This window comes from Lolium rigidum, chromosome 2 (genome assembly GCF_022539505.1).
Source record: "Lolium rigidum isolate FL_2022 chromosome 2, APGP_CSIRO_Lrig_0.1, whole genome shotgun sequence".
Classification (NCBI taxonomy): Eukaryota; Viridiplantae; Streptophyta; class Magnoliopsida; order Poales; family Poaceae; genus Lolium; species Lolium rigidum.
Window position 1 is genome coordinate 250,336,457 of NC_061509.1, and position 24,471 is coordinate 250,360,927.

The 24,471-nt window shown below is 44.0% G+C and overlaps 3 protein-coding genes across 3 annotated transcripts; 2 read left to right on the top strand and 1 right to left on the bottom strand.

Moving 5' to 3' along the window:
* Positions 1-884: 884 nt before the first annotated feature.
* On the top strand, positions 885-9,799 carry LOC124688519. The gene is made up of 22 exons (XM_047222186.1): positions 885-932; positions 1,037-1,726; positions 2,642-2,823; positions 2,925-2,999; positions 3,074-3,208; positions 3,966-4,084; positions 4,258-4,554; positions 4,623-4,710; positions 4,899-5,004; positions 5,159-5,269; positions 5,602-5,765; positions 5,967-6,087; positions 6,319-6,543; positions 6,623-6,813; positions 6,964-7,131; positions 7,212-7,317; positions 8,115-8,252; positions 8,348-8,512; positions 8,584-8,787; positions 9,125-9,319; positions 9,387-9,458; positions 9,576-9,799. Exons 1-22 carry the CDS (start codon positions 885-887, stop codon positions 9,729-9,731), a joined length of 3,756 nt encoding a protein of 1,251 aa, XP_047078142.1. The 3' UTR covers positions 9,732-9,799.
* Positions 9,800-11,007: 1,208 nt separating this feature from the next.
* Positions 11,008-14,818, top strand: LOC124688520 (uncharacterized protein At2g39795, mitochondrial-like). The gene is made up of 3 exons (XM_047222188.1): positions 11,008-11,238; positions 13,845-14,218; positions 14,415-14,818. The coding sequence occupies exons 1-3, from the start codon at positions 11,008-11,010 to the stop codon at positions 14,572-14,574; spliced, it is 765 nt and encodes a 254-aa protein (XP_047078144.1). The 3' UTR covers positions 14,575-14,818.
* Positions 14,819-16,192: 1,374 nt separating this feature from the next.
* On the bottom strand, positions 16,193-17,846 carry LOC124688521 (peptidyl-prolyl cis-trans isomerase FKBP12-like). Its single transcript, XM_047222189.1, has 5 exons — positions 17,664-17,846; positions 17,332-17,365; positions 17,049-17,110; positions 16,754-16,806; positions 16,193-16,482 (listed from the first exon to the last, which is right to left on the bottom strand). Exons 1-5 carry the CDS (start codon positions 17,749-17,751, stop codon positions 16,381-16,383), a joined length of 339 nt encoding a protein of 112 aa, XP_047078145.1. The 5' UTR covers positions 17,752-17,846; the 3' UTR covers positions 16,193-16,380.
* Between the last annotated feature and the right edge of the window lie 6,625 nt (positions 17,847-24,471).

A 24,471-nucleotide genomic window follows, 5' to 3' on the forward strand; every position in this document is an offset into this window, starting at 1 on the left:
ACCCTCCCTACCGCAGAAATTGCAAAACTGAAGGCCGAAGCAATTACTTTTTTTGGAGAAAATATTTGAAGTTGAGAGAACCTCATGTGGAAGCAAATTCCTTTCCGATTCATGGAAACCACACCACCATATATACAGCGAAAGAAGAGAAAAGAAAAAAGATACTAGGAGTATACTCGAGATCGGGAGAAGGGATACGTGCGGATAATGCAGCTACATTTTCCAGCATACGATCTATTTTGGCCGATGCTTTCCTTTTCTGCGGCGATTTGCCGCCGGATTATGGTCGCGCGTCCGTCACGTGGAGATCACCTCCTCCCAGTCTTCCCACAATTATTAACCTTCCAAAAATGGCGCGGCGAAGGCAGGGGTGTAACTGCAAAGACCACGCCGTCTCCGTCACGTTGAATTAATTCGAATAAACTAGCACTACCACGGGGGTTTTAGTTTTATTTACACTGACATACTAGGGCAGTAGGCAATAAACTCCTTCTTGTCCCTTTCCTCCCTCCTCCTTTCTCCCCCACTCCGTTTCGCTTTCCCGGAGCCTAGCAAAGCCTCCCCCATCGCTGTCGCCCTCCATCTCCTTCCTGCTCTCACTCGCCGCGGCTGCAGCTGCAATTCAAACCGCGCCGCCGCTCCCACCGCGAAATCCGCGCGGCCCGATTTGGCTTCCCAAGTAAGTTACCAGTTTTAATCCCTCTCCCCCGCCGATTCATCTCCCGAATCCGTCGAAATCCCCCCGTGCGCCGCTCTGCATTTTCCTATGGATTTTTTTTGCCGGATTTCCGGGCGCTACATTTGGTTTTGCTGGGTATGAATTTGGTGTTCGTTCGTCTGGATTTGCGCGTTGCAGAGCAGCTGGGATTTGCATGCCCTCCATGATGTTCACCGAGGGGCTGGATCGGGACGCGCTCAAGTGGGTGCGGGAGGTGAGTGACCACCCCTCGCCTTCGCCGCCGCCGCCGCCGCGCCTCCCCCTCAGCTGAACCCTAGCTGGGACCGACCTCTGACGCGTTGGTTGCGAATGTGGCAGGGACACGGCGCGGGGGCGCTGCACAGCCACGACCGGATGGACGCGCTGCGGGCGGCGCGGGGCGCCGGCGGGCTCGGCATGCCGCCGCCGGAGAAGTTCCGGAGCGGGCACCTGCCCCGCGCGTCCGTACCTTCCGCCCTGCGCACCAGCGCCTCCTCCGCCTCCGACATGGACGAGTCCTCCGACGCCGACGAGGTCTGCAGCGGCGGGGGCGGCGGCGGCAGGTACTCCGTCGACTCCTCGCCGCCCGCGCGCCGCGCCGCCGCCGCGCCCCTCTACCGCTACGCCAACGCGCACGCCCACCAGCAGCAGCAGCACAGCAGCTACTACTCCAGCGACGGCTACTCGGATCTGAGCTCCTCCAGGGACACGGCGCTGCCCAGGCCGCGCCCGCAGCCGCGCGCCGCTGCCGCGTACGCGGAGGAGTTGGAGGAGTACTCCGACTCCGCCGGCAGCTCCGAGTTCTCCACCCAGCCTACTGCGGCGCGCCGGACCAACGGCGTGGGCGGCGGGTACGCGTCCGAGTACTCCCACACCGGCCCGGCCAGGAGGGAGGCGAGCAATGCGGTTCCCAAGCCTCGCGTCGCAGCAGCGAACAACAAGCCTTCAAACTCGAGGAATTACCAGCAGGACCGCTACTCTGCGCAGGTCCCTGCTGCTCGAGCCAACGTCAAATCCTCCCCCCAGATGGTTCGTTTTCTTCTTCCGTGCTAAATTCATAATGTTTTGCCCCTCTGCTTCATTCGCTGCCGTATCAAAGTTAGAGAGCACAATTTCCAATCCTTGGTTGCATATAAGAGATTTGGCATTTTCTCTGGGATAATCAGGCAATCATGTATGCGGCGGGAGGCATTACAATTGTTCAACATAGGGTTATATTGCAACAAATGTTCTGCTCATTGAGCAAACCTTTTCCAGATACCACTGTTAAGACACACAAAGCACAATGTTGGCAAGCAAGCAATCATATTTTGCGGGTAACATGATGATCAATATGACTGCGGTAAATAGTTAGGCTTTGCAGGCGCACTAGCATGAAAATGATTCAACACAGAGATATTGCTACGAATATTCTGCCTATTGAACAAACCTTCTTCAGACACTACTCTTAAGCTACTCTTAAGATTCAACACAGGGAATGAAAACTAGGACGAATTAGTGTACATCCCAGGTGTTCGGCAGAATGACACGCAGGCCTCGTGCCCCAGCTCTCACCCAGATGCTTGCCTCGTCACGGATCTTGGTCGCCACGCCGTGAACGGAGGGTGTAGAGCCGTCGAAGATGCAACCATTGCGTTCCTTCCAGATCATCCAATTATTAGGAGAAACTCGATTTTGTTTGTATGATCTGGATATTCACTTCTCTTTGGAAATTGCAAGAAAATTTTAGTTCCTCGACTTCATCATAATCATATTGTTACTGGTTTCAATGGATGATGTAACCTAGAAACCAAAGTTGGTGGCCAAAAATTTCTTTTGTGTGGGTCATCCTGATTATTAGGGTTTGTCTCCTGCTTCCTCAGATAGATGTGAAGTTATAATACCATTCTTACATAATGGAGTCTGTAGATTTTACTGATGCAGAATCGAATGGGTCATGTGCAGGATGGTTTATCTGATGTCCCCAGTGCACCACCAATACACGATTACAGTCAGGAAGCTTCACCAGCTCCTCACTGTGACACCGGAACTGGCGCAAATGCTAGTGTCTCGGATGGTTCAACTGTCAAAAAAGAGGAACAGGGTGATGATATCTTGGGAGCTAACTTGCCTGACAAGACTAATAGGTAGCTTTTGTAATACTGGATACTTGATCAAACCATCATTCAGAACTGAACTGTATTTCTTATCTTGGCACGCGATTCTGACTAATCGCTCTACCATGTAGGAGCACTTTGAATGGAAAGCACAGCAGCAAGCCATCTAGTTCAGTTCCTGTTCGGGTCCCAACCTTTCATGCCAGGTATGTAGAGTACACATTAATAATATTTTGTTTACTATTACATATTTCTTTACTGACATCTTGAATAAAAACAGTTTGCAAGGGCCATGGTATTCAGTCCTTGCATATGATGCTTGTGTTCGCCTGTGTCTTCATGCATGGGCTAGAGGCTGTATGGAAGCTCCAGTTTTTCTGGAAAATGAATGCACGTTGTTGAGAGATACATTTAGGTGAGTTATGGTTGAATTATTTCATGCTTGTAAAAATTACTAACTGTAAAGATGTCATGAAATGTTCTAGCTGCACTTTTCTTACTGCTTTTAGTTACCTTCTGTACAATAACTATTTTAGTTAAGGATAAATTTGCATTTCATTAATCAGCATTAAATTGGATAGAAGAAGTTTGAGTCCAACCTGTTCCGTCCATTTGGACACCGTCTCTTAGCTAGTGTGCCCGTGGGTCCTAGCCTGGCCTCCAAGGCTCCTAGCATGCCTTATCAGTCCTTCACCTCGAGTGGTAATAGATTCAGTCCGTCCTGGAAGCAAAACCATGCTCGAACTTAAGTCAATGTGTTCCATTGCAAGTTCAGTGTCCCTCTGTTGAAGCAAATGGTAAAAAGTAAAAGACTTATTATCAGCCAAAATAGCTTATTTCTTTGTGAACACCAATCATTCAACCTTTCACACATGTTCTAAACTAAGATGCTGCATTTTTCCAAGAATTATAGATCTCATCAGTGTCTTATTGCTGAGTATTCACACACTGAAAAATGGCCACAAATTCACAGTGTAACACACACTTGTATCTCCAAATTCTGATGAAGCAAGTATCTTTCTGTATTCTGTAAGCATATTATTCATTGGTTTGAATTAGTGTAGAGTGCAATTTACTTATTCAGGCATGCCATTATACTATATTTTTACATGTTACGGTACAAACATAGTTATACGCCTGGGGAAATTCATCTTCTTGCATGTTTCATTTAGCTTGCAAGATGTGCTGCTGCAATCTGAAGAGGAGCTTATGACAAAACGGGCATCGGAACTAGTTACTGAAGGCGCTCCATCAAAACCCAAGAAAACAATAGGCAAAATGAAAGTACAAGGTACGCTTCCCAAATGCATGCCAAATCTTTCGACTTTTCTACTTGCTCTCTGCCAGGGCTTCTAATAGTGTGGCTGATCATTCTAGCTGTTAGGAGTTTCTCTTCACATGCTCTTTAAAACTACTTGGAAATTGCCATGATGTTAAATGCTAACATAAGGTAATTTTTTACAGTTCGCAAAGTCCGTATGTCTGTAGACATGCCTTCTGGTTGCAGTTTTTCATCATTGCCAGTGGTGAGATTTGATTCAGTTAAGCACCGCCTGTCCAACGTACAATCATCAATCACATCTGGGTGGGAGACAGTCAGGAGAGTTCAAGTATCACCGCATGTACCACCTAATAGTTCATTTTCGAAGCATAGCTTAGCATACATGCAAGCAAGTGCTCAATATATAAAGCAGGTGTCTGGTCTGCTAAAAGTTGGCGTGAGTACTCTTCGCAGCAGTTCAGCAGATGAAATACAACAAGGTAAATATGCTTTATTTCTTTCATAGCATGTAGCCTCTTGACCTGACCTCATCATGTTCTGTCCTCAGAGACATATTCGTGCAAACTGAGGCTTAAAAGTTCACCTGAAGATGCAGTGGTACCAATGCAGCCAGGATCTGGAGAAACACATGTTTTGTACGTAAAAGATATTTTCTATAATAGCATGTAATTTGATAAATGTATATGCCACTCTTAATTTTTTGTTTCTGATGAAGTAGCCGACCAATTGGTGTGTTGTATATTTATTGAGAAATATTCTTTGTGAGATAACCTTATATTTTGAAATTAGTGTGAAGCTGAATGCCTTCCTCTGGACATTTCAGCTTTCCAGATAGCCTGGGAGACGATTTGATCATTGATGTATCTGATTCCAAAGGAAAACCCTGTGGGCGTGTTGTTGCTCAAGTTGCTACAATGGCAGAGGAACCTGTAAGATTTTCCCAACTATTTTGTTGCTTTTCTGAAAGTTCATTAAAGAAAAAGATTCTTGTAGATTTCCATAGTTTGGCGACTCTTGAAATACTATGTAGCGCCTTTTGTTCAGTTGATGTTACCATGAAAACTTCTAAATTTTCTTCTGTAGGCTGACAAACTTCGCTGGTGGTCAATATACCGGGAGCCAGAGCATGAGCTTGTGGGCCGCATACATCTGTATGTCCAATATACAACTGCTGCGGATGAAAACAACACAAAGGTACTGATGCATGGTTATATACCAACTTATTATACATTTTAAACATCTTAATGATAGCTATATTGTATTGTTAGTTACCGAGTAGTTTTGGGTTTAGTGCATTAAGATGTGTCAGCACTCAGCAAAGTAAAAGGCTCTCTGGAATATCCTCGTACTGAGTAATATTATCGATTTCAATATAGGTGACCAGGGAAGCATATTTATCACGATATAATCATTAAATAACTGATTGAATAACATTTCTTGATGATAAAGTGAATGAATGTGTCATGCTTTTAACATGTTGACCAATTTCTTAAAATTTATACTCATACCTTTCTTTGTTCTTCTAGTATGGCTCCGTTGCAGAGACTGTGGCGTATGATATTGTTTTGGAAGTTGCAATGAAAGCGCAACACATTCAGCAAAGAAATCTTGTCTTGCAAGGTTCTTGGAAATGGTTGCTGACAGAATTTGCATCGTACTATGGGGTTTCAGATGCCTACACTAAGTTGAGGTAATTAGTTATCTTTGGCCTTTTCATTATTGCTTGGGTTTGCATTTTTTTTCCAAATTACTTTGCACCCTCCTCCTACTCCCTTCAGTTAGTGGTCTTTTCATTATTGATTGGGTTTGCGTCGAATGTTTTGTTTTTGAATTACTTTGCACCCTCCTCCCACTCCCTTCAGTGAGCTGCTATTTATCATTCTTCCTGCAGGTACCTTTCTTATATTGTGGATATTGCAACCCCGACTGCTGACTGGCTGAATCTGGTGCATGAACTCTTGCTGCCAGTACTAATGAAGAGCCATGATACTGCCCCATTGAGCCATCAAGAGGTATTTGCTCCTTTTCCATCAAAATAAAGAGATGTTTTTTTTGCCGGAACAGTATTTTTCTCTCACACGATAGTAAAGTTAGAGTGAAGTATTGCTACTGCTGATGTATAACAAAGTTAATAGTTAGCTGAATTCAATAAGATCCTTCCTGCTCTGTGGCCTCTTAATTCTTACTTATCTAAACTTGCTTCTGACATCTCATCATGATTATGTGACTGATTGCTTCAATAGAATCGAATACTTGGGGAAGTTGAAGAACAAATCGAGCAGACTTTAGCAATGGTATTTGAGAATTACAAGTGCCTTGATGAGTCATTGGTCTCTGGACTGGTGGAAGACTTTAGGCCTCCTACTGGATTGGCCGCGTCAGCTCTGGAGCCAGCTATAAAGTTGTACAGTCTACTACATGATGTGCTATCTCCAGAGGCCCAACTCAGACTCTGTGGTTACTTCCAGGTCATTTTTTTGACTCTTTTGTAAATTTATGCTATCTTTTTTCTTGGTGCTGTCACTTATTAAGTTTGTACATGTGCAGGCTGCTGCCAGGAAGCGATCGAGGAGGCACATGCTTGAAACTGATGAATTTGTGGCAGGAAATTCTGAAGGCATAAAGATGGACTTGGTGTACTTTTCAACGGCTTACCAGAAGATGAAATCATTGTGTCATAATTTACGCAATGAAATTTTTACAGACATTGAAATTCATAACCATCACATACTTCCCAGGTACTTAGTTGTTTCTGGGCCTGATGTGCATTTTTTGGACACAGTTCTCAATCTATGAGAATCATTCGCTGTAAAATGATTCTGTTACCTTTGCTTTATTTCCTCTTCAGTGAATTATTACAATCTCTGTTTATCCCTCTGCTTCCACAGTTTTGTCGACCTCCCCAATTTGACAGCCTCCATCTATAGTGTGGAGCTTTCAAATAGATTACGCTCGTTCCTTGTTGCCTGCCCTCCCGCTGGACCTTCATCTCCTGTTTCAGATTTGGTGATTGCTACGGCAGATTTTCAGAAGGATCTTGCCAGCTGGAACATTTGGTAAGTATCCTTGTTAACTGGGTTCTGTTATTGCACTTGTGTCTTGTATATGCAAGACTGACGTTTTAATTTATCCCCAGCACTATTAAAGCTGGTGTTGATGCAAAAGAGTTGTTCCATTTATACATTGTATTATGGATTGAAGACAAACGCAGAGCACTGCTTGAAAATTGCAGGCTGGATAAGGTACATGCTTGTCTTTTGTTTGCTTTGGCAGTTTGGCTGATTGATATGATAAATAGTTGGCACAAATTTTGCATAGATAATTGATAAAAAGGTGATTAATGACCAATCTGCTGTTGTTGGTGGCCAATTTTGAGTCATGTATTTCTTTCTCTTTTATTTCCCTTTGTTGCTGCTTGAATGACATTGGCTTTGTTGTTAGCGGAACCACTAAAACAAAAACAACATCAAAGCCTTATTCCCAAGGAAGTTGATTGTTAATGGAACCATTGATATAACTAAAACAACTTGAGAAATCAGATGAAGATTGTTGGGTGTGGACACTGCTCATGTAGTGATCTGAAGCCTAAGACCACTCATGTACATAATAACTACTCCCTCTGTTCCAAATTAGTTGTCGCAGCTCTGGTGAGATTTGGTTTAGATAGGCATGTATCTAGACGTGTTTCAGTGTGTAGATTCGCTCATTTTGGAAGAAAAAAAAGCTGCGTCAACTAATTTGGAATGGACGGAGTACTATATTGAAAGTTTTATTAGTGCCCATGCATGCACATGAACAAATGTGGTAAATTCCAGTTGAAAGGTGGCCATGTATGGGGATAAATGCTTCCATACTGGTAGTTTCACTGTCTGTAATTCTGATGGCTCTTTTAAGTTGAATGAACTGGTAGCTAAGGCACATCTTTTTGACACTTTATTATGAAAAGCTGTTAGCTTGCCGTACTAATTACTGTACGATATCGGGTGCACCCATCTTTTCAGTATTTTGGGTTCTCATCCTGCACTTTGCCAATTGTCAGGTTAAATGGTCAGGAGTTAGGACTCAGCATATGACAACACCTTTCGTGGAAGAGATGTATGATTTGCTGAAGAATACATTGACAGAGTACGAGGTTATCATTTGTCGATGGCCAGAGTACATATTTGTTCTGGAGAATGTATGTGTGGATTCACTTGCAGATCCTTTAGTTATTTGTTTGCATCAGAATAAATCCAACTAACCTTGTGCTATTGGGTATGTTGTAAAAAAAAGGCTATTGCAGATGTTGAGAAAGCGGTAATCGACTCCCTCGACAGGCAGTATGCGGAGATTTTGGCTCCACTTAAGGATTGTATCGCCCCAAAGAAATTTGGTCTCAAATATGTACAAAAACTAACAAAGCGCAATTCGACGTGCCCGTATATTGTACCTGAAGATGTGAGTTTTGCTACGCATTCGCAGTTGTTAGAATTTCTGATTTTCAATATCTGACTCCTGTGTGCTTTCAGCTTGGAATCCTCTTGAATACAATGAAAAGACTATTGGATGTTTTGCGGCCACGGATTGAGAGCCATCTGAGGTCATGGAGTTCCTGTATACCTAATGGAGGAAACACAGCTGCCATTGGTGAAAGACTCAGTGAGGTCACTGTAACATTGAGAGCCAAATTCCGAAACTACATGCAAGCAGTTGTTGAGAAGCTCTCTGAAAATGTGAGCGTTTTTGCTACATAACTCTTTCCATATTCCTTCTGCATACATTTTCATTCCATGCACAGCTAGTTTCACAGTGGATCTGCAAATGTTAATTGGTATCTTATGCATTGCTATATAGATATGGTGATTGCATCAAGGTATACTTTTGGTGAATTAAGCTTGATAATAGTAACTCCTGGTAGCCTTTTACATGTTTGCAGCTGCAGCAATTTAGAATATCTAGTCCTGGACTTAAGTTTTAGTGTCAGTTTTTTTTTGTGGCAAGTTTTTATTGTCACTTGTGATAAATATGTGGGTCACTTAGGTGACAATACTTTGATATTTTTTTGTGCAGACCCGCATGCAGAACACCACAAAGCTCAAGAAGATCATCCAGGATTCAAAAGAATTGGTCATGGAGGCTGATATCCGCAGCAGGATGCAGGATTTGAAGGATCAGTTAATTGAGGCAATAAATCATATGCACAAAGTCTCCGAAGTTCATGTGTTTGTAGCCATATGCCGAGGCCTTTGGGACCGTATGGGAAAGGTATCTGAAAGATCAGTGGCACCAATTTTTTTCTTATCGTATGAGTTACTAATTAACCTTTGTTTAGGATGTCTTGAGTTTCCTGGAAAATCGCAAAGAAAACAAGGCCTGGTATAAAGGGGCGAGAGTCGCAGTATCTGTAAGTTCATCTTTCTACCGTCCCCATTTTACTGCTCATAAGACATTTCTTGACTGTCTTCCTGTCAGTGTTGCTCCTCTTTGCTGTCGTTCTCATCTAAGCATAATAATGCTGCAGGTTCTTGATGATACGTTTGCATCCCAGATGCAGCAGCTGCTTGGTAATACGCTCCAGCAGAAGGACCTGGAGCCACCTAGGTCGATAATGGAAGTTAGGTCAATTCTCTGCAAAGATGCTGCACCCCGACAAAAGAACTCCAGCTTTTACTATTGAGCATTTTTTCATGTACATATGAAGCATGCGCATTAGAATGTGCAGCTTTCCCTACAAGCTAGAATCAGCTGAGGTGTCATGAGGTGAAAAGGCCAAAGGGACAACGTGGAGATCTTTGTAAAGAAGACGGGACAATAGAATACCAAGAAATAGAATTAGGGCTACCGGTGAAATACATGATATGAGAAGATAGCCTATCTTGTTAATCCATCAAACAGTGCTTTGCTGGTTAACCAGGTTGAAATATCCTCCCAATTTCTCTGAGATGGGGTGGGTTGTAATTCGTAGGGACTAGGGAGTAGTTAAGTTTCACTGGTAGCACCTAGCTAGCTGAGCTTTCAGTTACCGATCTTGTTTTCTGAACATGTAGTCTGGATTGTATGAATTTTGTAATCTTGGTAAAATACTAAAGAGCAAGACCTCTGATGATCATCGATGGCCTTGTATAGTGATGGTTCGGTGAAAGCACACTGGTATATTTACTTCATAGATTTATAGATATGAAATGATTCGCAGTTTCAAGCAAACTCCTGCTTAGATTATTGCTGTGGTGGAAGAGATAAAAGAAACATTGTTGTTCTGCATGTATAGGAGTACTGTTAATTGTCTAGTGGAGAAGATAGATAGATAGAGTTAACTAATGCCACATTGCTATTCGATGACCTTTCCTATGTAAATTAGCACATATCTTGGTTGTCAATTAACATAACATCACCATTACCAATTCATACAAACTGAAAGAATAACAATCACTTTCTCTTCATACAACTTGCAACATCTTGTCATGGATACATCAGTTCATACAGAACCAGATAGGAAAAAAAAAAGACGCATCCATGCACTGATCATCAGGGGTGTTGACTGTTCCGCTGCCAGCTTCGCATCCATGCTCTACTCGCTGCGCCGGTGCCTTGTCCCTGACAGCAGTCTTACTGCTGGAGGCTTGGAGGAGTTTGGACGAACCGAGCAATCCTTGTGCGCGAGGCGAGATGGGTCTTGACCGGCGCCGTGGCTTTCTCTGTGGAACTCGCTGACGGCCCGTCGTCGGATACTTGGTGGCAATAAGATCTGGGCCGACAGGATACCCAGCATATCGGCCCGTATATCCAGCGGGCCTACCAACGCTCCAGGCCCAATCCAATACCGACTGACTGACATGTACACTACCCCTCTGGGCTCTGGCCCTCTCCACCGAAAACAGAAAGCGCACCACCATTTTCCACCAAAACCCTCTGCACCGCTAAACCCTTCTACACCGCCGCCGCCGCCTCTCGTCATGGCCCTCTTCGCCGCCGCCCGCCGCGCCGCCACCTCCTCCCTCCCCCTCCTCCGTGCGTCCACCGCATCGCGCGGCGCCGCGTCGCTGCTCCGCCCCCTGGCCGCCGCCGCGGCGCGGCCGATGCCCTTCTCGTCGGCGACCGCGGTGAAGCCTAGCTCCGACGACGAGCTCCTCCGCGTCATCAAGTCCGAGATAAAATTCGCCGAGGACTGCGACGACCACGACCGGGTGCGTTCCGTTCCGTCCAGCCCCCTCCGAATCCTCACCACTTGTGTTGCTGTTTCGATCTGTCGTTGGCTTGTTCCACGAATCCTTTATTTGCGTAGTTTAGTCGGATGTTCTCAAATGGAGCTGATTGGGCGAACTGGCACCATAACCTAGTTTAGATTTCGATTGGTGTTACCTGCAGCGGTAGGATCGGAAATGGTGAGAGGTATCTCCATTCAGAAGGGAGGGATTTTTTTTAGGTATTTGAGGATTTTCGTTATTCTGAACTTGCCTATGTCTTCTTGCTGCAATTGGTTGCACAATTCGAACATCGGAGTAGTCTCGGGTAGTACGATCTGTAGGTTTACCTAGCTAATTTAGGTTATGTTCGTTTTGTTTCAGTTGCTCTGTCCATGGTAATTGGGTAATCCTCTGCCATGAGTTAATTAAGGTGTTGATTGGCGTGTTACTCTGGTTGTACTGTCATAGCCTCATAAGCATATCAACTATATGTAGCCCGAACTCTCTTTGAGAGGTTTCTGGATTTATTGTTATATATCAAGAATTGACTGTCGAGAAGATTTCTACTCAACCATATGACTAGGACACATTGCCTGGCTGGTGCGTGGAGAAACCCATCATTTTTCTCATTTTAATAGAAGAATTCTTACACTGTACTGTTACTCTCCTTTGTAATGGCCAGCTACATTTTGTAGTGAAATTCGAATTGCAGAGTAGTCTCTGGTAGTATGGTGTGGCCACTTTTCCTTGCTAATTTAGGTTATGCTTGTTTTATTTCAAGTTCCTCGCTGTCCATGTTAACTGCAGTTGTTCTTATGCAGTTACTATACTACTGTAGTGATGAGTGATTACTCTTTGTGATTCGCTATTCAAAAGGGAGGAATTTGTAGGTAATTTAGGAATTTTTCGTCAGTCCTCTCCTGCCCATATCTTCCTGCTGCAGTTGCTATTGCATAAGGATTTGCATCTGCCTTGCTACCACGAGGACTATGTACTTTTGGGTCTTGTGACATCTTACTTAGCTACATTTTGCTGTAGTATGGCTCTGTTCATGGTCAAGATGCTGTTATCTTTTTGATCCTGCTTAGGTTGCATTAAGGTACAACTTGTGTGATACGTCTGAATCTGTGATAACTAATATGGAATGGAGGGAGTATGTGCTTGGATAGACTGAATTCTCGCAATTAAAATGTCATTTTTCTTGTGACTTCACAGCTTGCACGCTTCTGTTCTCTGCTGTTTAAAGTGATGTACTGTTAAATTCACTGCATGGTTTTACGTCTTCGTATGAGATGATGAGGTGCACTGGTTGCTTTCCTGAACTGTTTCACACTTCCACTCCATTCAAAAGGTTCTATGCCAGTACAGTTTGATGATATGTTTGCGTGGAATGTTATTTACCATTTTTATTTCTTATCACTGTACAGCTGGAATTGCTTTCCTGAGCTGGTCAACTCATACACTGAATCGAGTTTATGGGGGCAAAGAATCGGCGGTCTAGTGACTTCGGTCATATGAATTGGGTTCCAACATAAAAGCAAGGATTTACTTATTCCTTGAATCCTGCTTGAGAAACCGAGCTAGTGCTTTAGATGTAGCAGGATAGAAGGTATAGGGTCTAAAGGTGTGTGAAATCTGCAATGTAATCTTCAAGTCCTTCCTGAAGCTTGAGGAATTCAAGCAACTTGTTCTGTCTTGACTTGGGTTCCAACATAAAAGCAAGGATTTACTTATTCCTTAAATCCTGCTTGAGAAACCGAGCTAGTGCTTTAGATGTAGCAGGATAGAAGGTATAGCCTATGTTACATGGTACGGGGATACGGATACGGGGATACGAATACGGTGATACGGTGAAACGGCATTTTCTGAAAATAGACTTACGGGGATACGGCAAGTATATGCATAATTTCATTAGAAATCAGAACCAGTAACCAATATTATAGAGGATGAGAAAATTAATGTTAATGAAATAGCCTAGTTTTTTTTCCATTCGTGGTGATCTGAAGGAGTAGCTGGCTTTCTAGTCCCAACTCGTTGTATGCACAACAGCATGAGGCCTTGATGTGGGCTGTGGCTCGAGCGGTACATGCAACAGGTCCGGCACGTATCCCACACGTTTTTTGGTGTATCCCCGTCTTGGTGCAGTATCCTGCACCGATACGGCACTTATGGGACGTATCCCTGCAACATAGCGTATAGGGTCTAAAGGTGTGTGAAATCTGCAATGTAATCTTCAAGTCCTTCCTGAAGCTTGAGGAATTCAAGCAACTTGTTCTGTCTTGACATCTATTCCATGAATTGGCATGATTTAGTCTAGATGATGGTGCCCACTGAGAGGGGAAACATGAGGGTTGAGTGGAATTCAAGCAACTTGTTCTGTCTTTGCTTGGTATCTATTCCATGAATTGGCGTGATTTAGTCTGAATGGTGCACACTAAGAGGTGGAATGTGAGGGTTGGAAAATAATGAGTTGTCTGGCATGCTTGTCTTGCAGCAAACACTATTCTTTTACTTCAAATTTTGCTATGAGCAAACGTCCTGTTCATTTTAGCATTTTAGCAGTGCAGTGTTATCATCCAGAACCTCATCTTTTCCATGTTAAACAGGTTGAGGAGATCCCAGAGAACTTTCCTTTCAAAATCACGGACAAGAAGGGGCTCAACGAGATCACTCTAACAAGAACTTACCAGGGCGAGAAGATCGAGGTGTTGGTCTCCATGCCCAGCCTAGTCACCGGAGACGAGGCAGAGCATGACCAGGATGAGGATGACAATGAGAAAGACGATGATCAGGAAGATGGCGAGAAGGCCCCAAAGTCCACCATCCCCCTCACGGTCACCGTCTCCAAGAGCGACGGCCCGAGCCTCGAGTTCACCTGCACTGCATACCCTGACGAGATCCTGATCGACACCTTGTCCGTGAAGCAGCCGGCAGCGAACGAGGATGAGGAGCTGATTGCATACGAGGGCCCTGATTTCAAGTAAGAACACAAATCCATATCTAGGCCGTTTTAGTTTTTCCAGCTAACAACCACTCGCTGATGCTGTAACCAAACTCGCTGATTAGTCACTGCTTGCTGATGTTGTAAACTCCTCTGTCTTAGCTTTTGTGCGTAACTGAACACACTAATTGATGAAGAACTGCTTTGCTGATGTTGTACACTTGGTCTTGTGCAGCGACCTTGATGAGAACCTGCAGAGGGCGTTCCACAAGTACCTGGAGCTGCGGGGAATCACGCCCTTGACCACCAACTTCCTGCATGAGTACATGATCAACAAGGACAGCCGCGAGTACCTCTTCTGGCTGAACAAGCTCAAGGACTTCGTCAAGCAGTAGAGATAGTTAGAACTTTTATCCCCTAGCATAAGACGGGCCAATGATGCTTTGCACATTCCTTTTGAGACCTACGAGCCTCTGAACTATGTTCTAGAGAGTATTCATGCACCAATGTGTGCTTATCACTTTATCCTAGCGTGATGTTATTAGGATTTGGAGTATTCATAGAGAAATACTTTGCTGAGTGGTATGCTATTTTTCGAAGAAAATAATTATTCTCCAGGAAGACATTGGTGCACTCTACTGTTTGCTTTGCTTTTTTCCTAATTCGCGCTTTGTTTTACTCTTCTTTAGCATGTACTTTTCACGTGCTCTGTGAACCGTAGGATGCATATGTTTATTAATAAGTTGCTTGATACTTGAAATATATTTGTTTTATTATGATGACGTGGCAATGTATGAATGTGTGTACGGCATTGTGGTGGGCTCTTCTAATCCCATTTGTCCAACATGAGTTTTTGGGGGTCTATTATGGTGTTTGTTTGACTTGTTTTTGCTTATCACTGTGATCAATTGCATACAGGAGATTGTAAAAATAAACACAGTAGATTGAGCTCACCAATTGCAAATCGAGTCTTTCTGGGTATGATGAGAGTACCTAGACCAAGTCATCCTGTTACCGCCGTAAATGTTACTCGCTCAGTTTCCTATCTAGACCTCTTAAGACTTGTTTGGTACTAAAGTTTTATTGGAGATTAGCGAGGATAATCTGCTCTAAATTTTAAATTCCCGTTTATCTTCAATACATGTTTGGTGCTAGAGTATGAGCGAGTATAATCCCCACTTATTCTCACTTTTTTTCAAATTTTAGTGTAATTTTTTTAATCCCCAATACTCTATCTTACCTTGTGGATTGAAGATAAAGTTTTGTAGGGATTGAATAACAGAAATTCAGCCAATACTCTAGAGTATTATTCCCACTAAAACACTAGTACCAAACCAGACCTTAGAACGCTGAGCCGGTGGCTTAATGGACGAACCGAGCAGTTCGTACGCACGAGTTTTTTCTAGACCGGCGCCGTGGCCTTACCTGCGGAACTAGCTGACGGTCCATCGTCCTTGCTCACGGCCACGGGTCGGCGTCACTTGACCAGCGTGGCGATCATCCGTTCTGCTGTCGGCGGCACCAAACCATAATGGTCTGTGCTGCCCATGGAGTGACGTGCACTCGGGCCCAGGAAATGGATATACCCAGCTGATGCAAACATTTCTGAGAAAGAATTTACAGAACTACCTTTTTTTTGCCGACGAATTTACATAACTACCTAATTCCTCCCAGCGTGTAGAATCGTTCAACGTCTGGAAATCTTGCAAACAGATCCTGTTTTGAGGGCCTTGAGTAGACTTTCCAGCAGAACTAACCTGCTATGCTTGTGTGTGTTCCAAATATCTGAATTTCCAACTTCAGGGCAGTCGGTATGTGGCAGCCGTCTTCATGATATGCCAATACCAGGATGCATAATCAGTGCAGGATATCACCAGAAGAACTGTAACCAGCATGAGGTTTTATGTCTAGTTTGTGAATGAGTAATGAAATATATTGGGATGTGTAGGTTGTCTGGACTTCAGAATGCAGAAATGCTCAAGAATTTCAGCAGCATACATCATAATTTTTCCATAATTCACCCCAACTTACTGGGGCAAGGACATCGATAAACTTAGACAATATGAGGTTCCAAAGGTTTACAAGAGCAACTTAAAACATCACCCCAGGGTAGCACTTAACATGATGTGACATCTCAATTATTTCGGTAACTGACAGGTATGGTGATGCTTCCATGTCTGCATCCAGAACTGCATAGCATATCAGTTGGCGCTAAGAACCTCGATCTCGAATACCAGCACAGAGTTTGGCCGAATTCCCCATGCTGGAAAGCCACTGGCTCCATAGGCGTAATCTGGGGTGCACTGCAACAAGGAACACTCAGAATATCAGATGCCCAGAAACTGCGTCTAAACAATTTGACAAGCATGGAAATGATATGGAACTGCAAAAGGCCCATCAGTCAAAATTCAGCTGCTTTAGTCACACTTCTGCCATGTAGAGATGAAGTGAAGTGTACGTGTTTAAGAAATCCAATGCAATCGAAAGATTGACAGTAGCAATTAAGTGCCAAATGAATCACTGAAGAAATTGCCACACACCATCAAACTAATTGGACATGTACCAAAAACATACCGTAAGACGAGCAACTTCACCCAATTGCATGCCCAGAACTCCATCATCCCATCCTGTAAGCAAGGGAGTAGTTACTGTTATGCCAGTTCAGAAAATTCGCTTGCACAAGCTAGTGTATGATGATTTTGCAGATGCTGTTTTCATTTGCACTGGATCAGACCACTACTTTACTACAGAAAAACAGTGCAAATATGCCTTGATGAAGGAGATAGCAGCAGCAACTAAAAACAGAAGACGATAGCGAACAGCTCCATTGATTGCGTATAAGCTGAATAGCTCTTCAATATGAGATTACCTTTGATCACTTTACCCAGGCCAATGTTGAAAGAAAATGGCTCCTGCCCAGGGTCCTTGGTACTGAAAATATAACCATACTACCGTAAGATAAAATTCTAATATGCCAATGTTTGTTCAAAAGAAGCTGTATCCCAAAGTTATGTTGATGGTACATTGCAGATGTCTAAATATTTACTAATTTAGACACAATACATAGAATAGAAGTTATGCATATTCACAACGTTTGCTGCACTGACGCCAAGCTCTGAACCACGAAAACAAGGAAACTATTCATGATTTACCTCCAGAACTTCTTAGTCAGATCACCATCCTTCCCTGCAGGAGCAACATAGCAGGCAACAAAAGTTAGCGCTTCATCAACGGAGAACAGAAGGTCTAAGATGAGCCAGATCTGTATAAAGGTACGCTTGCAACTCTTAACTGAATCTGGACTAACTACTCAGGAACCAAGATCCAAGTCTAGCACAGATCTGACATAAGTGAACATAGAAACCTAATCGACACCAGAGTTGCTATTTTAGATGAATCTAAAAGAATCGGACCATAAACCCTAAGTTCATATCAACGGATCCAATAAAAACAAAACATAGAGGGGTTGTGGGAAGGGGCGGACCGTAGCCGGTGCAGTGGACGGTGACCTTCTGGCCCTTGACGGGGTTGGGGCCGGTGCCGGCTTTCAGGATCTGCTTCTCGAATCCCATCTTCCCGTCCTCCGCGTCCGTCTCCTCTCCGGAACTCGGGGACTGCGCAGCTTTGGTGTTGTGGTTTCTGACCGGTGGCTGTGCGACCTACTCCTATATTTCAGAATATTTTTGTTTTTATAAGCAACAGGTACACACCTTTATCCCCCAAAGAGTTCCTTCCCTTTATCCTTTCCCGTATAATAAGTTAGGAATATATTCTTCGGGGAAAAGAAGAATCTTAATTGTAGCGACTCTATTAGAATTTTTTTTAAGAAAAAATAAACGGATTCGCTATGTCTTGGTTGACTGAGAATTTCTCAAATAAAGTGAATTGCATATTTTTCTCTGAACTCCAATTGCACTTTCGGTGACTATAAGACTTCAGAAAATCCTGACAAACCTCACAACAAAAGGTAAACTCAAACTTACTCATTTTTCTGAAAAAATATTCTACTCCATACTTTGACGATATCGTATAGTGATGTATAATTTGTTATAAACTATTATTACTTGTAGAAAACGCATTTCCAAATGATAAAATAGTCTAGCTATGGTTAAAACTGCATACTTGCAACAATACCAGAAGCAACCCAGCACTCGCTCATTTGTTGAAAAAGACCAACTTACCTTGAGGATGTTAAATTATGATGTAGATTTTATATGAAATACTCCCTCCGATCCGAAAAAACTGTCGGAGAGGCGATTTTACAACTAGACGCTCGAGCTTTTCCTGTTATCAACCCGTGCTCCCAACTTAGTCAACCAGTAAACATGTGTCGCACCTCATCTCCCACCTCCGGCCGCACGTCGAGCAACCAATGTCCCCGACCACCTCTCAGATCTCGCAGATGATGGCGCGCTGCCGAGGCCGGCGGTGGAGTCCTACTAGCGCCCGCCTCCGGTAGAGGAGCGCCATGGATCAGAGCCCTCCTCTCCTTAGGTTTCGGCCACCTCCGGTCGAGGAGCGACATGGATCAGAGCCCTCCTTCCCTTTGGGTGGTGGAGCGCCATGGTGGTCGCGGAGTGGACGGTGTCACGGCGGAGGAGCACAAGGTCGCCCCCGTCTACAATCTTGAGGAGATCTGCGAGTTGCTTCCCTCCACCGGCAGCATCGTCAAGAATCTGTGATCCTACCAGTCAAGCATACGGTGTTCTGTTGTTCTTATTTTTACTAATTTGGAAGGAGTTTACTGCAAAACGTAATTATAGTATGTCTTCCGACAGTTTTTTAGGATCGGAGGGAGTAGTAGATTTGCTTTAAAAAAAGGAAAATTCTTTAATTCAACATGTTGACCCATAAGCCAGTCTCGCTCCTTGCACGTATCCCTTTCTTTATCTCTCTCTCTCGCATGCACGCAATCACACTCTCATCCTACTCTTCTCTCTCTCTCCATGGAATCCCCTCCATTAGAGCTCTTCCATAGCCTATCCCTCTCCTACATCCTCTTCTTGCGCCCTTGTTCCTTGGGAAGCCATTCCTCCCCCCTAAGTGGCTTCCATGGTTCTAAGAGATGAAGTCCCCTTTTTTGCACACAAAAGCCGGTGGAGATGCCCGGACTATTAGGAATGAATTTGGCGTCGATGGTACACTCTCAAGGCGGATTCAACATCGATAAGTCCGGATGTTGAGCTCGCTAGCTCCATTACTAATCGGTGGAGGTAGATTATTATGTGATTTTTGACATTGCGAACGATGTTCCGATGCGAAGATCTATAGGTCGCATATGTTTTGCTCTGCACCCATGTGCAAAATGTTGCAATCTTATTTTGGATGTATGCTACACAGTTTTTTCAACTCTACAGATGTGTTTCTATATTGTTGGCCTCGTTGGGCACATGAGCAAAGAGTTGCAAACTTTTTACATTTTTTGCTACATGGTGTAGGATAACGTTGCATAGAAAACAAAAAATTTCCTACCGCGAACACGCAATCCAAGCCAAGACGCAATCTAGAAGATGGTAGCAACGAGGGGGTATCGAGTCTCACCCTTGAAGAGATTCCAAAGCCTACAAGATGAGGCTCTTGTTGCTGCGGTAGACGTTCACTTGCCGCTTGCAAAGCGCGTAGAAGATCTTGATCACGATCGCTTCCGGCGCCACGAACGGGCAGCACCTCCGTACTCGGTCACACGTTCGGTTGTTGATGAAGACGACGTCCACCTCCCCGTTCCGGCGGGCAGCGAAGTAGTAGCTCCTCTTGAATCCGACGGCACGACGGCGTGGTGTCGGTGGTGGTGGAGAAATCCGGCGGAGCTTCGCTTAAGCGTGCGGGATGTGGTGGAGGAGAGAGACCGCTAGGGTTTGGGGAGAGAGGGGGTTTGGGCGCCGGCCCTCTAAGGGGTGCGGCCAAGGCTGAGGCTTAAAGTGGTCAGCCCCCTCTCCTATGCCCCTCATTATATAGGTGGAAGCACCAAGAGTTCTAGTCCAAGTCTTCGAATAAGATCCCAACACTAAAACCTCCCATATGTGGGAAACCTACTCAAGGAGGGAGTCCTACCCAAGGTGGGACTCCCACCTTTCCTTGAGGTGGGTTGGCCGGCCACCCTAGGGAGTCCACCTTGGACTCCTCCCTTTAGGGTTGGCTGGTCATGCAAGGTGGAGTCCCTCCGGGACTCTACTTTCCATGGTGATTTCTTCCGGACTTTTCTAGAACCTTCTAGAACCTCGCCATAAATGCACCGGATCATTTCCAAACTTGGAATATGACTTCCTATATATGAATCTTATTCTCCGGACCATTCCGAACTCCTCGTGATGTCCGGGATCTCATCCGGGACTCCGAACAAATATTCGAACTCCATTCCATATTCAAGTTCTACCATTTCAACATCCAACTTTAAGTGTGTCACCCTACGGTTCGTGAACTATGCGGACATGGTTGAGTACTCACTCCGACCAATAACCAATAGTGGGATCCGGAGATCCATAATGGCTCCCACATATTCAACGATGACTTTAGTGATCGAATGAACCATTCACATACGATACCAATTCCCTTTGTCACGCGATATTTTACTTGTCCGAGGTTTGATCTTCGGTATCACTCTATACCTTGTTCAACCTCGTCTCCTGACAAGTACTCTTTACTCGTACCGTGGTATGTGGTCTCTTATTGCGGTGACCCAGCGTACCACTGCATGGTGTAGTACACAAGTCGTTGACATAACACAAGTGAAACACCGTTCCACCCATATTACATCCCTCAGAGTGGTACAACAGAAACATATGCGAGTCCAAGGTATGTCTATAGAAGTACACACGAACTCGTTTACATAAGATCCACACAGACCTCCTACTTTACAGTGAGGTAAAACTTCAAATAAAGCTCCAGAAGCACGACTCGTAGTCTATCTTATTGCTAACTCCAGTTCAAGAGCTACTTGGCTTGCTATAGAAATCTAGCTACTTAGGTGCTAGGATTAGGGAAAGGTTCCCTTCTATTATTAGTCTAGGTTTCCATAATAATTGATGCGGAAGTTGACTCCATTGACTTCTTTGATTGGATTCTTCATCTTGTTGCTGTTGACTCCCTTGTCTTCGAGTTCCACGGTAGTTTCTCCTTCGGTGCATTGCTCTAAGAAGGGGGTTCAAACGAGATAGAATGAGTACGAGCGTACTCAGCAAGTTCATATTAGGAAATAGGTGTATCATGCACTAGCTACAGCCATAGACCGAAAGTCATAGGCCAATGCAAGTTTTCATAAACATTTCTTCAAAAGGTTTATTTTATTCCGAAAACTATGCCCGTCGGTCTTCACGAGTGATGGCGTGTATTTCACACGTTCGTTGGGCAACCCCAAGAGGAAGGTATGATGAGCACAGCAGCAAGTTTTCCCTCGAGAAAGAAACCAAGGTTTATCGAACCGGGAGGAGCCAAGAAGCACGTTGAAGGTTGATGGCGGCGGGATGTAGTGCGGCGCAACACCGGAGATTCCGGCGCCAACGTGGAACCTGCACAACACAACCAAACTACTTTGCCCCAACGAAACGAGTGAGGTTGTCAATCTCACCGGCTTGCTGTAACAAAGGATTAACCGTATTGTGTGGAAGATGATTGTTTGCGAGAGAAAACGAGTAAAAACAAGTATTGCGATGAGATTGTATTTCGATAAAGAGAATTGGACCGGGGTCCACAGTTCACTAGAGGTGTCTCTCCCATAAGACGAACAGCATGTTGGGTGAACAAATTACGAGTTGGGCAATTGACAAATAAAGAGAGCATGACAATGCACATACATATCATGATGAGTATAGTGAGATTTAATTGGGCATTACGACAAAGTACATAGACCGCCATCCAACCGCATCTATGCCTAAAAAGTCCACCTTCGAGGTTATCATCCGAACCCCCTCCAGTATTAAGTTGCAAGCAACGAGACAATTGCATTAAGTATGGTGCGTAATGTAATCAACAACTACATCCTTAGACATAGCATCAATGTTTTATCCCTAGTGGCAACAACACAACACAACCTTAGAACTTTCTCGTCATCTGTCCCGGTGTCAATGCGGGCATGAACCCACTATCGAGCATAAGTACTCCCTCTTGGAGTTAAAAGCATCTACTTGGCCGAGCATCTACTAATAACGGAGAGCATGCAAGATCATAAACAACACATAAGCATAACTTTGATAATCAACATAACAAGTATTCTCTATTCATCGGATCCCAACAAACGCAACATATAGAATTACATATAGATGATCTTGATCATGATAGGCAGCTCACAAGATCCGACAATGATAGCACAATGGGGAGAAGACAACCATCTAGCTACTGCTATGGACCCATAGTCCAGGGGTAGACTACTCACTCATCACTCCGGAGGCGACCATGGCGGTGTAGAGTCCTCCGGGAGATGATTCCCCTCTCCGGCAGGGTGCCGGAGGCGATCTCCAGGATCCCCGAGATGGGATCGGCGGCGACGGCGTCTCGTAATGTTTTCCGTATCGTGGCTCTCGGTGCTCGGGGGTTTCGTCACGGAGGCTATTTGTAGGCGGAAGGGCAAGTCAAGAGGCGGCACGGGGGCCCACACCACAGGCCGGCGCGGCCAAGGGGGGCCGCGCCGCCCTAGGGTTTGGCTCCCCCGTGGCCCCTCTTCGTCTCTCCTTCGGACTTCTGGAAGCTTCGTGAGAAAATAGGCCTCTGGGCTTTTATTTCGTCCAATTCCGAGAATATTTCTTTACTAGGATTTCTGAAACCAAAAACAGCATAGAACAAAGAATCGGCACTTCGGCATCTTGTTAATAGGTTAGTTCCGGAAAATGCACGAATATGATATAAAGTGTGCATAAAACATGTAGATAACATCAATAATGTGGCATGGAACACAAGAAATTATCGATACGTTGGAGACGTATCAGCATCCCCAAGCTTAGTTCTGCTCGTTCCGAGCGAGGTAAAACGATAACAAAGATAATTTCCGGAGTGACATGCCATCATAAACTTGATCATACTATTTGTAAAGCATATGTAGAGAATGCAGCGATCAAAACAATGTGTATGACATGAGTAAACAAGTGAATCATAAAGCAAAGACTTTTCATGAATAGTACTTCAAGACAAGCATCAATAAGTCTTGCATAAGAGTTAACTCATAAAGCAATAATTCAAAGTAAAGGTATTGAAGCAACACAAAAGAAGATTAAGTTTCAGCAGTTGCTTTCAACTTGTAACATGTATATCTCATGGATATTGTCAACATAGAGTAATATAATAAGTGCAATAAGCAAGTATGTAAGAATCAATGCACAGTTCACACAAGTGTTTGCTTCTTGAGGTGGAGAGAAATAGGTGAACTGACTCAACATTGAAAGTAAAAGAATGGTCCTCATAGAGGAAAAGCATCGATTGCTATATTTGTGCTAGAGCTTTGATTTTGAAAACATGAAACAATTTTGTCAACGGTAGTAATAAAGCATATGCATCATGTAAATTATATCTTATAAGTTGCAAGCCTCATGCATAGTGTACTAATAGTGCTCGCACCTTGTCCTAATTAGCTTGGACTACCTGGATTATCACCGCAATACATATGCTTTAACCAAGTATCACAAAGGGGTACCTCTATGCCGCTCGTACAAAGGTCTAAGGAGAAAGCTCGCATTTGGATTTCTCGCTTTTGATTATTCTCAACTTAGACATCCATACCGGGACAACATAGACAACGAGATAATGGACTCCTCTTTTAATGCTTTAAGCATTCAACAACAATTAATTCTTTTCTCATTAGAGATTTGAGGATGTTTGTCCAAAACTGAAACTTCCACCATGGAACATGGCTTTAGTTAGCGGCCCAATGTTCTTCTCTCACAATATGCATGCTCAAACCATTCAACTCAGTGTAGATCGCCCTTACTTAAGACGAACATGCATAGCAACTCACATGAAATTCAACAATGAGTTGATGGCGTTCCCCAGTAAACATGGTTATCGCACAACAAGCAACTTAATAAGAGATAAAGTGCATAATTACATATTCAATACTACAATAGTTTTTAAGCTATTTGTCCCATGAGCTATATATTGCAAAGGTGAATGATGGAATTTTAAAGGTAGCACTCAAGCAATTTACTTTGGAATGGCGGGAAAATACCATGTAGTAGGTAGGTATGGTGGACACAAATGGCATAGTGGTTGGCTCAAGTATTTTGGATGCATGAGAAGTATTCCCTCTCGATACAAGGTTTAGGCTAGCAAGGCTTGTTTGAAACAAACACAAGGATGAACCGGTGCAG

What these genes read in the sequence shown, in the direction of transcription:
- LOC124688519 (XM_047222186.1), top strand. Translation starts at nt 885, where the DNA reads ATGTTCACCGAGGGGCTGGATCGGGACGCGCTCAAGTGGGTGCGGGAG. An exon ending in AACCATCACATACTTCCCAG is followed by an intron (nt 6,814 to 6,963) that starts GTACTTAGTTGT and finishes CTGCTTCCACAG; the next exon opens with TTTTGTCGACCTCCCCAATT. An exon ending in AAAATTGCAGGCTGGATAAG is followed by an intron (nt 7,318 to 8,114) that starts GTACATGCTTGT and finishes GCCAATTGTCAG; the next exon opens with GTTAAATGGTCAGGAGTTAG.
- LOC124688520 (XM_047222188.1), top strand. Translation starts at nt 11,008, where the DNA reads ATGGCCCTCTTCGCCGCCGCCCGCCGCGCCGCCACCTCCTCCCTCCCC. An exon ending in ACTGCGACGACCACGACCGG is followed by an intron (nt 11,239 to 13,844) that starts GTGCGTTCCGTT and finishes CATGTTAAACAG; the next exon opens with GTTGAGGAGATCCCAGAGAA. An exon ending in TACGAGGGCCCTGATTTCAA is followed by an intron (nt 14,219 to 14,414) that starts GTAAGAACACAA and finishes GGTCTTGTGCAG; the next exon opens with CGACCTTGATGAGAACCTGC.
- LOC124688521 (XM_047222189.1), bottom strand. Translation starts at nt 17,751, where the DNA reads ATGGGATTCGAGAAGCAGATCCTGAAAGCCGGCACCGGCCCCAACCCC. An exon ending in CTGACTAAGAAGTTCTGGAG is followed by an intron (nt 17,111 to 17,331) that starts GTAAATCATGAA and finishes TTATATTTTCAG; the next exon opens with TACCAAGGACCCTGGGCAGG. An exon ending in GTGAAGTTGCTCGTCTTACG is followed by an intron (nt 16,483 to 16,753) that starts GTATGTTTTTGG and finishes TCCTTGTTGCAG; the next exon opens with TGCACCCCAGATTACGCCTA.